At 35.1% G+C, this 14,217-nt stretch overlaps 1 protein-coding gene across 3 annotated transcripts in view; it reads right to left on the bottom strand.

Annotated features, from left to right (window-relative positions):
• Window positions 1-14,217, bottom strand: part of ATP2C1 (ATPase secretory pathway Ca2+ transporting 1) — a 65,649-nt gene continuing 51,432 nt past the window's right edge. For all 3 annotated transcript variants that reach the window (XM_031553960.1, XM_019616550.2, XM_010712923.3), the window contains 14 exons: window positions 13,803-13,898; window positions 13,605-13,694; window positions 12,227-12,331; window positions 10,523-10,679; window positions 9,071-9,241; window positions 7,996-8,093; window positions 6,410-6,460; window positions 5,525-5,691; window positions 4,891-4,959; window positions 4,028-4,144; window positions 3,220-3,367; window positions 2,514-2,609; window positions 1,588-1,729; window positions 1-820 (listed from right to left, as the gene is read on the bottom strand). In XM_031553960.1, the coding sequence (XP_031409820.1) occupies window positions 684-820; window positions 1,588-1,729; window positions 2,514-2,609; window positions 3,220-3,367; window positions 4,028-4,144; window positions 4,891-4,959; window positions 5,525-5,691; window positions 6,410-6,460; window positions 7,996-8,093; window positions 9,071-9,241; window positions 10,523-10,679; window positions 12,227-12,331; window positions 13,605-13,694; window positions 13,803-13,898 (1,644 nt within the window). In that variant the 3' untranslated portion in view covers window positions 1-683. The remainder of the gene's footprint in view (window positions 821-1,587; window positions 1,730-2,513; window positions 2,610-3,219; window positions 3,368-4,027; window positions 4,145-4,890; window positions 4,960-5,524; window positions 5,692-6,409; window positions 6,461-7,995; window positions 8,094-9,070; window positions 9,242-10,522; window positions 10,680-12,226; window positions 12,332-13,604; window positions 13,695-13,802; window positions 13,899-14,217) is intronic.

Below are 14,217 nucleotides of genomic sequence, written 5' to 3'. Positions count from 1 at the left end.
TCATAAGAAAAGCAAACATTTACTTCAAATTGCAGTATAGGCTTTTCAATCACAAAAAGAAAAGAACAAACAGTGATCCGACAGCGGTCACATCCTGTGCAAAAAGAAAAAACCTCCAGATACAAAAAAAAAAACTGTAGCACAAGGTACTTGAGCCGCTTACACATTGCAGGATAAAGTAAATAAATACAGTAGCTAGAATATGGCACTCTTGTGACAGACTAAACCCAGTGGAATGCCTCTGAAATATTTTTTTAATCCTTGTATTAGTAGCAAAGTCCCACCACCGTAAAAGTAAAATAGTACAATGTTTTAAATAAAAACAAACTAAAATATTTATATCTAAGAGAAGAATTTTATACAATTATATCTCTAAGTGCAGAAAATGGGACTTGGGCTTAGATCTTTCTTTAAGTTAACCCCCCCACACACAAAATCCCATTCGATCTCAAAAGTAAATTGGTTTGAGGAAAAATGTTACCAAAGTTGCATAATTTCAATTGTTACTCCCACAGCTGGAAGTTAAATTCTAAACAGTCTTGAAACAAGAATGTTCATCATTAGCCAGTGAAACAAAGGACTTGTCAAAAGCCCTCAGGACTTCTTAATCCTCCAAATATTGTTTTCTCCTACATCTTCAGACAGCAATCCCTAAGTTTGCAAACAAAAGAATGCAATATGCATCATACATCAAGAAAAGATGAAGTTGACGAAGAAGAACTTCCATGTTTCTGGATCTTTTCCTTGCTTCTCTCAAACTTCTTTATGATCTCAGTCACTATGCACACAGAGGAAGTGAGTCCCAGAAGAAACAGTAAATCTGGAAGAGATAATTAGCCTTTTTAAAGCTTGCTATTTAAGGTTGAGGGCAGACTGACAAAGGAATATATGACTTACAAGACCTTCAAATTGCCTGCCTATTACTGGGTAATTTGAGCAGAAATGAAGCAAGAAACATTTTGCAGAACCAGACAATTAGTGTGCACAGTTCATGCACAAATCACAAGGACACACATGCTATTTCTAACTCTTAAAGCATTTCATAACACTGCTTTTATTAATACCTAGAAAAGCAAAGAACACTAAACAACATAATTAGCTTTATACTGAAGCGATATTCTCAGAAATGACACCACTATAAAAAGACAAAGAATGATCTAAAAACACAGAATCATAGAATGGTTTGGGTTGGAAGGGACCTTTAAGATCATCTAGTCCCTTTTTGCCTGCATCAGTACTCATTAAAATTCCTAAAATATACAAGCGCTTCAGAAATCTAAGAATACACTGACTTGTCTGTTTTGTGTGCAGTATGCACTTAATTATGGTTTCCAAACAAAATATCTAGAAGTATTTTTTCCCCTCTTAGAAAGGATCAGCAGGATTGGTTTTCCCACTGTGTGCAAACAGAAAGCTCTTTCAGAATCACTGAACGTTTAAGTTGGAAAAGTACTTTAAGATCATCAACATAACACAACCAAATCCATCACTAACCCATGTCCCTAAGCACCATGTCCACTGCCATAACCCAGTGCTTTTACAAATTAATCCTTAATGTACTGTTCTTTGAAAAGGAACATTTCTTACCCAAGACACTCAGGCTCTCTGTTTGGAAAACTTTCTGAAGTGGAGGAAAGTAAATGACCAATAACTGCCCCATTATAGATCCAAGGACAGCATAGCAAAACATTTTGTTACTGCAAAGTCCAATCTCAAACACAGATTTTGTCTGTAAAACAAGCAATATATTACACTGTACATGTAGTTTTTATTCTAGACAAGAAAATAATTCATAACTTTTTTCATTTCAACATTTATAAAAGTGTGAAAAAAACTACTGTTGAATTGTTGACCTTGATGATAATCCAAAACACGTTCTTAAGAGGATAATTTAATGGTAAACTGAGTGCAAATCTTGCTTTCACAGTCAAGAACTTATTTATTGAGCTCACTTCCCTGCAAGTGCCATGCATTAGAAAGTGCCCACTGTATGAGAAGGATGTGTTTTTGTCTACCCTGACATTCACATCAGAAAACAGACTGCAAATTAGATTAAATGTAGTAATGTGTAATTTATTCAACTAACACAAAATTTCAGACTTTCTCTTCCTTAGAACAAACATTTAAACAGAAAGAATTCTTAAAGCAATTTTTCTTACGCTTTCATAGAGCTGCAAACTTTGAAAGGCCTTCAACAAGTTTCAGATTCTGAAAAAGTTACTGAACTGACAAGATTTCCAGGAAGGAAAAAACTAAGTGCATGCAGCAACAAGCAAGGGACCATCACACTTCCAGTTTTTATTAAGAGTTTCCTTGCCCCTCTCAGAACACCAGCATAACTAACAAACATCATTTGCATCACAAATTGAGAACGTTAACCCTTTCACTTATTTATTTTTAAAACTCTGAAGCTTAATAGTACTTGTAAAGTGTACCTGCAAGAAAACACAGCAAATCTTCCTTAGATGATGTCTGATGTAAATACCATGTAAATGGCAATATTAATCACTCACCTGAGATCTAGAACTCAAAGCATTGAACATATCAAAAAATACAAAACAGGTGAAGGTCATGGTTGTATCTCGAGGTGTTATTACATTGTCTCTTAACTGCCAACAAAAAAATAAAAATTGGCTTTAGCATGCTTTAATTTAAAGCTTCAGCAACTAAATACAGTTGCTACAATAATGCAAGTTCTACTAACTAATACATAAAAGCAAAACCATCTGCTTGCTCCAAGCTCATTCAAGAAGCCATAACAGAAATGACAAACACATAGTTTATAAGAACTTAAGTTCCAAGCTGTGAAGACTCTTGACAAACATTAATGCAAGCAGACAGAATACCAAGAATTCTATGATGCACCGCTAAAAGCTCAGCTTTTTTCTCTACTGGGAAAAGAAAGGCAAACAGCTGTTTCCTAACAATCTGGCTATAAGTTGGTTTTTTTGTTTTTTTGTTTGTTTTTTTAACAGTTACTTCGCATTGGCCAAAGTTTCCCAAATCCAATTGGGACCTGGAAAAGTCTGTAATAAAAATTCTGTTTCTCATTTCAACTGCTTTGAAATTCATCCTCTCTAATCTTAGTTATTATTAAATAAACATACATAAATCTTGCAACTAAGTTCATGCAAATTCGGAATTCCAAATTTCAATTGATGGTATCAAAATGACTTCAATATGCTTGCTGCTGCTTTAAGTTTTGGGGTTTTGTCATACCTCTCTCCAGAAGACGAATAGTGTTCCACACACAATAATTATTGATGACACCAGTATTTTAACAATCAAGTTTTTGGTCAGAATGCTATCCTTCAAATTTCTTGGAGGCTTCTGAATAACATCTTTATCCACAGGCTCCACCCCAAGGCTTAAAATTAAAGAAGTATCTCAGATTTTTATCATCATAATTTGTTGCTTCTACACAAAGACTAGATTTCACAGGTGGGAAAAACAGATTTGAATCTTCTCTCTACAGCTTAATAATCACTTCATTTAAATAAGCATCTGTTATTTTCACCTTTAAAACACTGAGTTTTAAGTATCAGTAATGGGTTACATTCCAACACTGCAATTTCAGTGTCCAGAAGTATGTGGTATCTATCAGACAGTATCAGAATTAGTAAACAACAACCTGCAGCATTAGCAATGCCCACCCTTTCTGTTACCTTGATAACTAAGGAATTCTACTGCTAGTTCCCTTTCACTGATCCCTCCACCATCTATCCACAGTGAAGAAAGTCAGAGGAAGACTCTGGACAGAAGCCAGAATCTTGGATGCTGTGGATCTTTAGGTATCATGCTGCTCCCCAACCAACCACTGCTGGATACCAAAGCAAGCCAAATGAATGAACACAGAATTACATGGCAAACATTGTAATGAGAAGAAAAAAATTGCTCTGTTTCAGAAATACATCACTGAAGTTAAACACTTCACAGAGCTTCTTTTACAAGCAACCCTCTTCCTTGTTTACGTAATTCAACCACAAACCTCTAACAGAATTTAAAGTAAAGGTAAGCAATTACTTACCTTTGAGCTGGAGGCCCATCCATAATAATATTGATCCATAAGATCTGCATGGCATTGAGAGGATTAGGAAAGTTCATTAATGTAGCCAGTGAGATTAAAGTCAATGCTGCTATACTCCTGTTGAAAGAATTCATTTTTATAACTGTCAGCATGGAACATTTCTGAAGATCTACTGATAACTGCTTTGTAAGCAAAACTTCATGTATTTAAGAGTACATACAGATTTTGATGACTTCGATCACAACTACCATAACCCTAACTTTAAAAGGTCAGAATAGAATAGAATGAAACAATTGGAAGGGACTTTGAAAGACTATCCAAGTCCAACTCCTTGGTCACCGTAGGGCCAACCAAAAGCTAAGGCATGTTATTGAGGGCATTGTCCAAATGCCCCTTGAGCATTGACAAGCATGAGGCATCAACCTCTTTGATGGGAAGTGCTTGACCACCCTCAGGGTAAAGAAATTTTTTCCCACGTCCAGTCTGAGCCTCCTCTGGCACAGCTCTGTGCTACCTCTCATTTAAAGAAGAACATTAAGGTAGTGCTATCCTGTTTCTTTGCATCCTGTCATTTACTGACTTTTCACTTTTTAACAGGAAAAACTGTAATAGAGGTCTGCTTACTGAACTATTTTCTGAACCTTTAAAAATGAAACAAACCACCAAGTACAAAATAATAAAAACTCAATCCTAAAATTATTTTGCCGTTATGACCACTGATAGTACATTGTACTAGACTAGTACAGTCTATCAGCACGTGAAATCTAAAATGATCATAGGAGTTCATATATTTGCTTTATGAGGCTGTGATTCAATCACAATGAAGTTAGAACCTTCCAATATTGTCAACGTTTCAGACTTACGTGCTCAGTTGAAATCTAACAAAATTTTTTATGTTATTATAAATTCCTTTACCCTCTTCAATGGCAGACCTGCAATTAAAAACAAAGATCACACCACTAAAGGCTACTGCAACAAAGCTTAAAACAAATGAAAAAAGCGTGTTATTTCTGCTAATTTAAGCACAAACACAAATGTCAAGAAAAGAGTGGAGTTGAAGTTCTTTGACAGTCACTGTACTTTACTGTAAGATCAATTACAATGGCTCTTATTTTGGTGCTTTCAAAATGAAATGTCAATAGAAAAATTTTTTCCTTGTAAGACTTGCATCATGACTGATGTTGTCTCCAGAATCAAAGTAGATAATTAAAAAAAAAACAAAGAAACAAACGACACACACTTTCCAGAAATGACAAAAATAGAGACTGAGTTCAGAAGACCATGTATTCTTACTGCATCAGAATGAAATATGTACAGACTATTTTTTCATCCTCTAGTACATGCTGCACTTTGCCTAACACAATGACAACAGCAAGGAAGTGATTTTAATACCTAGGACAAGTATACTCTGCTGCAAAAAGCCTTCCTCCTTTCCTTACTCAGGCAATGTTTCGTTAAAACTACATAGCACCGTGCATCAATACAAATGTCACCTACATTATTGTCTGAAAATCATCATCCACGAGGATCATATCTGCTGCCTCTTTACAAACATCTGTTCCGGTTTGTCCCATTGCTACACCAATATCTGCAGCCTTCAGAGCAACAGCATCATTCACTCCATCTCCTGTCATAGCTACTACTGCACCATTATTTTGCAGGGACTAAAGAAAGGGAAAAACATAAATCAGAGATTGAAATAGCCTATCCTATATAATTGTTCTAAATACAACGGATTGTGGTTTCCCAAAAGAATTATTTTAACATAAAATCCTGAAAAAGTACAACTGTTTGTATCTTAACTAATCTCTTATACAAGACTTTACATTACATTTTAGATCATATATTCAGTCCAGATTTGAAAGCTAGGATATATAGTATCTTAATGTAATGGCCCTTTCATAATTCTCAAAACATTCTAACTATCTTTTAATATTTGACTTCCTATTCTTCGTTGATAATTAATATAAGAATTAGAACAATTGGAAAAGCACATCCCTCTTTTTGTTAGCTTTGTTTTTTAGCTTCCAAATGGAAGCATTACCTCAGACATGACTTGAAATTCATGCCGTTTTATTGCTTTATTTCTGCTTCTCAGAAGTAGCAGAAATATGGCTCCCTCAAGTTCCCAGTCAATTCAACTGCAATGCGACAAAATCTCCAACTCCCAGCTCCCAACATATAACAAACTGATGCTGCCTACCAGCAGTTGCATAGCCCTTGTGGACATTACATATTTTTTTCAAGCTATATTTTCAGATATACTTCACTTTCATTTCTGGTTTCAACCAGATGCTCTGCAGCACGTTATGCTTTAAGTATGCGCACTACAAACAGTGCTCACAGCCACTGTCCAGCAACGCAGCCACCAGTGAGACGTACCTTTATGATTTTTAATTTATGTCGGGGACTGGCTCTGTAAAATACTGCAACCTGTTAGAAGCACAATGAAGAAGGAGAGAAACTGAGAAGAACTGTGTAGGATACAATAAAGCTAGAGGATAAGAGCATATTGTCTAAGGCCAGCTATGCCCTTGTTTATTTTGAGGTTGGAGCATCAGTGAAACGTGTTTTCGTTAGAGTGAAATCATTAACTCAAGGGAAGACTTAAAGGTAAACAAAGTTGGTGCTACTTACTTCAAGACAGAACATGCAATTTTACAACCCTTTGAAATAACGAAGCAACTGAGATATATTGGCTTGCTACTGGGCTTCTTGACTAAATTAACGAAGACAACAAAAGGGAAGCAGCTCAGGAAATTTTAATTTTACTATTTTATATAGCATAGCATTAACACATTGAAGTTTTGACTAATTATAATTCTGTGGGAAGAAATTATTATTTTTCAATGTTTTTTCTACCTCTCGTCTACTCTGTAAATTAATTTGACTAAGTTAATTCAGTTTTCAAACAAGTTCCACACTGAAGTTAGACTTCTCAGCAGACTCATTAGACTGTACTTTATTGGTTGATTTTACTTAATCCTTACTAAGATTTTAAATACTGTAATAAATACTGTACATGCTGGAAATACAACTGGGTCTCTGGTCAAATGTGCACAAAGTAATTTTATTGCTTTTTCTTGTTATTTAATGTCAGCAGCCTGTAAGAACAAGTATTACCAAATAAACATGGGGTTTTTGGTGAGTCACCAAGACACAAAGCTTTCTAGTTAATGTGTTCAAATCATATATGTATTTCTTAATTGTATTGGCTTTTGGCTTAGTTGCATTGCTGAAGCACGCTGCGGTCTAATTTTGCAAACTAAGCAGAATTCTGAAAATTTCTATAAATTTTGCAACAGAGACAAGCACGAAGCTCAATTACATTTGATAATGACTATACATTTACGATGATGACATTGGTTAATGCATTTAGTTACTTAATAAGAAAAAGGTATTGAAGCAGTCAACATAAAAAATAGATCTCTCAAAATTCTTAACCAGTGGCTTCAGATCAATCAGAAATCATTTAAGATTCAGACAGCTATTCTTACGAATTCCAAAAGGACAGACTGACAGAACAGAAAATTGTAAAGTCATGTAAAAGTTACTCAAATAAATAAAATAGTATAACAATATAAAAATGAGATGATGCTCACTGAAAGGTGGCAAAATGGAAGTTCCACTACTGGTGCCAAAAGGTTTAAAAATATATATATCAAAAAGAGAAACCAACAATCTGAATCATTAAAGAGAAACGAAAGAAGTAAAGATTGAACTCACTAAAAAGATAATCCCATGAGTTGAAAGAAATGAATCTTGGTACAATCTTCTGTCAAACAAAGATTTGTCTGGCCTGGGACAGCTTCCATATTCAGTACTAAAAGCCTTTGGTAATTTACTGTAACCGTATTTCCATTACTGGAATCTCAAAAGTTACATTTCAGCTTTCCACAGATAAAAGCATTTCTCAATATAAAATATATCTTTTACTGCATTTCAGTGAATAGCATATTACTACAAACCTTGGGTGTTATTTGAGAAAGCTGCTGGATATCCAGATCATCTATTTCTTCTCCAGAGATTGCCTGTGAATTTTTTGAGTACAATCCTAGTCGACTAGCTGGAAACAGATAAAAGAAGAGTTATTATAATAAGTGTTATTATAATAACACTTAAACATTAAGCAGCCAGTTACTTTTTTAAACTATTATTTTTTGCAGTATTTCAGATTTTAAATGCCCACAGCATAGCATCCTAACACTACTGATTCAGTATACTGAGGTAAAAGTGAGCTTTTGGAAACATCTGCACTATGAAGTCTGTTCTAATCAGATGTTTATTTCCTTTAAAATTTTCACGTCAAAGTCTGTATCTCATTGTGTCAGGCACAGTCTAAACATAAGAGCCCACTCCTCCCCAGAGAATTTACAATTCAAAAGTAACAGGACAGAAAATGAGAAATAAGATGGAGATGTGCACAACTCTCAGATGCAAAATCACAACTGATAAAGTATTGCTAACTTCAAGATGTACTTCTGTGTGCACAATCAACTTTTTCCACCATTGTCCTGTACAAAAAGGATCTGTATTCTGGCTAGCATATTGTATTACAAAAATAAGTTTGTTCAAATATTCATTTAGTTTAAACATTTACTAGCAATACTTAAACTTCAAACTTAGTCACATGGACAAAACTGGATTGGGAAAGCACTGAAGCACCATATTCATCCTAAATATTGTCAGCAACTATTTTAGTTTCTCCCTGTTGCTATAAGACAGTCATTCAAAGCTGACAATAGGGAAGGTTGCTTTGGTGAGAATCAGAAATCAGGCATGTTACAACAGAATGCAGTAAGAAAAAACATATACATAGTTTAAAATAGCAAAACGTCACAAATTACCAAAAGAGGAAAACTGTATTTTAAGTGCCAGTGAAATGAAAGTGCCACATCAGACTAGTTCTATTTTAATTGCACTGTGTCATGTGTTAAGAACTCAAAAATACTAAAGACTTAATAACCATATTTCATACCTACTAGCTAGGCACTGTTAACACAGAAAACAAGTGAAAAATGAAAAGCAGACCACTGTTCATACCAATGGCAACTGCAGTCTCCTGTGAATCTCCAGTAATCATTTTTATTGCAACTCCCGACATAATAAGTGTAGTAACAGCTTCTTTTACACCAGTTCGTGGAGGATCAATTATTCCCACAAGTCCCAAAAAGGTCATCTGCCCTAACTCAGGACCAGAAGCTAAAGCCAGAACTTTCAGGAAACAAAGAAAAAATAAGTTAGGATTTGAAAATAACATTTCCACCAACATCTAACACAACTGCTAATATTTGTTTTCCAAAATTAAAACTAAATAGCACGTAACTATATTAACCAAAGGCCTCAGTACTGAAAACCTTTATGAGTGGCTTCATTCATCTGAGTATTCCACTTGAAATTAACCCAACAAAAGTAGACGTTCACAAATCAGACCTAATTGAATTTATAAGTTAGAATAAAGCAACAGATAGGGATTGCTACTACTACTTCTTCTTAAACATTGGTAGCAATGTCTGTTGTAGTATATAGCACAGAAGTCTTTATCAAACACAGGTTTTTCATGTTTTCAAGAAATCTTTCCCATTTATTCACGGCTTAAAACATTTTTGCTTCCACTATGTGGAGAGGCAAAAGGCATCTAGCTTTGGTGGTTTCTCTGTACATAAACGGTCTTTTATACAAAATGACAAAGGGAAGATTGGTTAAAAACAAACAAAAAAAACCCAGAAAATAAACATACATTTTCTTTATTTAAATAGAGGCAGATTTTATTGACTACATGCCAAATATTTTCTGGAATGTCTTTTTTACAGTAGGAATCTGAAGAAAACAGGCACAAAGAGATACCACTACTCCTTGTAAAACCTCTATTTCTAATCATATGTATCATAGGGCTTTTCCCATGCCATAAAGTACCCATACTGCCACATTTAAAACATCTGAATGGAACTAAAAACCTGCAAGTCTCTTTACAGAAATCAAAGACAGTTATGGTGTCCCGAATTATGGTTTGCCCACAACCACTTCCAATCATCTTCTGAAAAATACTTGCAGCTATATTTAAAAATCTAACAGTCTGCTAATATAGAATGTAATCTTAATGGCATCTTCTGACTTGCAATCAATCACTTATGCTAGCCTAACTCACAAAGGTGCCAGGAATCAAAGAGAAAAATGAACACATTCATATTAAAAATAAATTAAAAAAAAAATCTGTGAGATATGGAAGATGCCAAGTGACAGTGTGTTTTTCAGTTGTTATGGTTGCAACCAGCAGTTCCTTTTCTCACCTGCTGGAATTTAATCAATGTTGTTACGCAGACCATAAGTACATCACCTGCATTCCACTTCTCCATTTTAATGAAAAATTAACCAACACAGTGGCGCTTCTTGAACAACAACAAAAAAATTTTGTATCTGAATATTATTTTAATTTGAACAAGCAAGCAGTACCATTTAAAAAATAATTATCCCCAGACACTGAAACACTCTTACCCCTAAGTCCTGCAGAGCCCATAGATGTCTTCTCTTGCTGGTATTGCTCTCTCTGTTGCTGAACAAGAGGTAGGGTTTGCCCCTTACAGTTATATGATGTACAATACCTAATGACTTGTTCGTAAGCACCTTTCATGAAGCAAACCTCTGGTTTGTCCTAAAATAGAAAGGAATTATGTAAATGTGTGTGTATGCATATACAAATATATATATGCACATCTGTAAGAATGTTTTATCTATACTTTTCTGAAAAGTCTTCAGAACATGTAATGCAAATGAAAGTTACGCTTCTGAACCCAAAAAAGTTTGAAGTATCTGTATAAAGTATATGTTTAAGAGTGTTAACGCCAAAATAGCTAAGCTAATAATCAATATCTTATTATTTCAGTAGGCATCACGCACATGAAATATTGTGGGGTCACAGTTTATAAACCAAAGAGGCCATTCAAAGGACAGCATTCAAACCTACACAGTACATTAGACCTGAAAGACCTCTAGCTCATCACCTGACCATCTGTCTTTCTCCACAGGTCATTAAGCATATCACCTACATCCCTGTACCACAAATAACAGCTCTAGCATTTTCCAGAAAGCAAGCTAGCCTCGGTGGTACAGAGGGACTGCAAATTCACTGTCTATCTTGAACACTTACTCCAACGTTAAATCAACTTATCGTTTCCCTTCCTCCCTTCTCCATTAAGAACTGCTGCCTCAGCTCAATTTCCAATCACTGATTCTCATCTTCTGTTCCCTGTTGTGCTATAAAGGCTCTTTTAATACACTTATTTTCTCCCCTTGAAGGTGTTTATGCTCAGTAGTCAAGACAGTTCAATTTTTCTGATAGGCTTAACTGACAGAGTTCTAATTCCACTGCATTTTCTTAGCCTTCAAATAATTTATGCTCCTTTTAAAATTGTTTCCAATTTTTCAACAGTCTTTTAAAAATGCTAATACTGAAACACATCAAACACAGTAAATCATATAGAAAAAAAAATCATCTAGCAATTCCTGCTCACTACTTTCTGTACAGAAATACTGTGAAATTTTCCATGAATCCAGAATAAGATCTGTCACTGAGCATATTATCTAGAAGACTCCAGTTATCAGATTGGCAGTCATTATGTCAACATTGTTAACAAAACTATTCATATTTCATTTAGACCAATCTGAATGCAAATATATATGTATTTTTCAAAAGATGGAAAAATTGGTTAAAGAACAGCTTATATTGATAATCCACACTACTAACATAAATAAAATTTGTGAGCACTGAGGAATGAATGTACTAATGCCATTAAAACCAGAAGACCTGTGTTTTCAAGCAAAAGAAATTCTTGATTATTCAACACCTACACATTTCTTCTTGCTCTTAATTCTTTATGTAACTGAAACAGCAAGTTTAACAGACTTGTTTTAAATATTTGATGAGTACGGAGAAGGAAGAAAAGCCAGGTACATTCAAAGTCTCAGATATCAAAATACTTAGCATTATTTCTCAATATGCCTTTTATGGAAAGAATTTCTTGGCTTTCTTATTTTCCATTTCAGAGCTTGAAACTGAAATTAGATAATCAAAGCATATTCCCAGGACTGCACATTACCACCAGCTTGCCACAATCTCTCAAGTGAAAAATGAGGACATTAAATAGAGTACGTAATGGTTCTACAGAGCCAACGTGCAAAGAACCTGTGAATCCAGTTTACCTGCTGTGTTCTGTGAACACATTTAACTGCCATCCATTTCTGCTCTGAGCTGAAGGGATATTCAGCCTTCCTTATATAGTCCTCCTGGAGCCCATCTAAGCCCATCTATATAAGATAGAAAAAGCACCATAATGTAAGCACCTTTCTTTTCCAAATAGCTAAGCATTTTGTTTTTACTTGTCAATTAACAATAAGAAAAAAAATCTCCAAAGTTTCTTATCAGCACACTGCTCTCATTAGACAAACTTCTGAAAAAACAAGCCCTCAATGAATCCAGTACCTTCCTTCAGGCTTCAGCATGAGTTAGAACACTCCTGTTTTCTTTGATTCAAGGACTTTGAAAAACCTTGTAGATTATGTGTTTGACAAAACACATTTAAAACAGCAATGCATTTTTTTAATATCTATATAATTTCTCTGCTAGAAGCATCTAGAATATTATTATATAAGGCTGTAACAGAGTTGGGAGGAGGAAAGACAGTCGTTTAAAGTTCAGATGATCCAATCTGAAAGGATTTTTCAAAAATTATCATCAATATTCCCCAAACATTTAAAAGGAAACTAACCACAAAGACTTCAGACGAAATGCATTTCATTCTTCCCACAAAATGCAACTGGCAGAATTCCATGCTCTACCCTTAACCAAGTCTGGGTGCTGATTAAAGCGGCCACCTGCCATAAGCCATTCTCAGTATTTAGAGCCTCACAACTCTTTCACTACCACCCATTTCAGCAACAGATGTGAAACATCTCTCTTCTCTATTTCTTTAGGGTCTTGCCATAACAACATCCCATTAGTCCTTTACAGTCAAAGACTGGAGAACTGGAATGAATCTCAACAAGGCGATAAATCTCAGTCCTCAGTTGCATGGGGAGAAAACAACTGGGACGTACTCAGCTTTGAAGGCTTCTGAGTTTATTCATCATCACAGGAAAAAAAAAACCAGTACTAAAATGTCTTGCCATGCTTCTCAGAAACTACAGCACGTCATAGCATAAAAATAACATTTAACCAGCATTCACAATTCAAACTGCTTGCTCCCAGCACTTAAAAGCACTGCAAATACTACAGAAACCAATGTGTCCATCATCAGGTTTTTACTGCTTCTGATGACACAACCAACACTCAACCAGAGGTAAATTAGCCTCTGGTGGGCAAAATGACAGCACTGCATGCAAAAAGATGACAGATTTTACTTCAGTTCCAAATAACTTCCTATTATCTTTCAGAATGCCCAAAGATTTCCAGCAGATAAGAAGCACAGGAGATAAGTGGCTGTAATGCAAATCTAGTAGTCAAAAATGAAGGGAAAATTGATGAAAAAAAACACATTATTTCTACACACCTGCCATAAATCAAAAATTACCAAACACCCACCTTCATTGCAAGTGCAATTAAAGCCCCTTCAGTTGGCTTCCCCATTAAGGTGTTGTTTCTTATCAGGGCATCATTGCAGACACAGCCAGCCTAAAAGATGATGAAGAAATGGGTAGAAAAGACAACACAGCATAAACGTTGTGTACAGCTCTTACTCCATCATCAACTAAAAGTCACCTCTTTGTGCCAGTATCTCACCTCAACAATTTTGCTAACAGATGGGTTGTTATAACCGTGAATAATTTCACCATCAAGCATCACATCTCCAAACCTGTTATAACCTACCCCGGTAACCTGTAAGACATAGAGACAAAAGCAGTACATAAAACAGTTTGTGAATTACATTAATCCCAGATTTTCACTATGAAATACAGAAAATGAAAAGCAAAGCCATTCATTATGATGGATTTTACCCAATATGGAGTCTCCTATTAAATATCTAATGTAGCAGGCGCTAGATCAGGGGAAAAAAATCTGAGGGCAACTAAGTTCTTCCATGAAATATACCGGATATTAATTTTCAAAAATGTAGCAATTTTGTTCCTTAGCATAAATAAATGCAGTGTATGTTGTCTCCTTACTCAATTAGGACGTTTTTTTTTTTTTTTTTTTT

Source organism: Meleagris gallopavo, chromosome 6, assembly GCF_000146605.3.
Source record: "Meleagris gallopavo isolate NT-WF06-2002-E0010 breed Aviagen turkey brand Nicholas breeding stock chromosome 6, Turkey_5.1, whole genome shotgun sequence".
NCBI classification, from domain to species: Eukaryota; Metazoa; Chordata; class Aves; order Galliformes; family Phasianidae; genus Meleagris; species Meleagris gallopavo.
The sequence above is the reverse complement of the archived record's forward strand: the minus strand, read 5'-3'. Positions and strand labels throughout refer to the sequence as shown.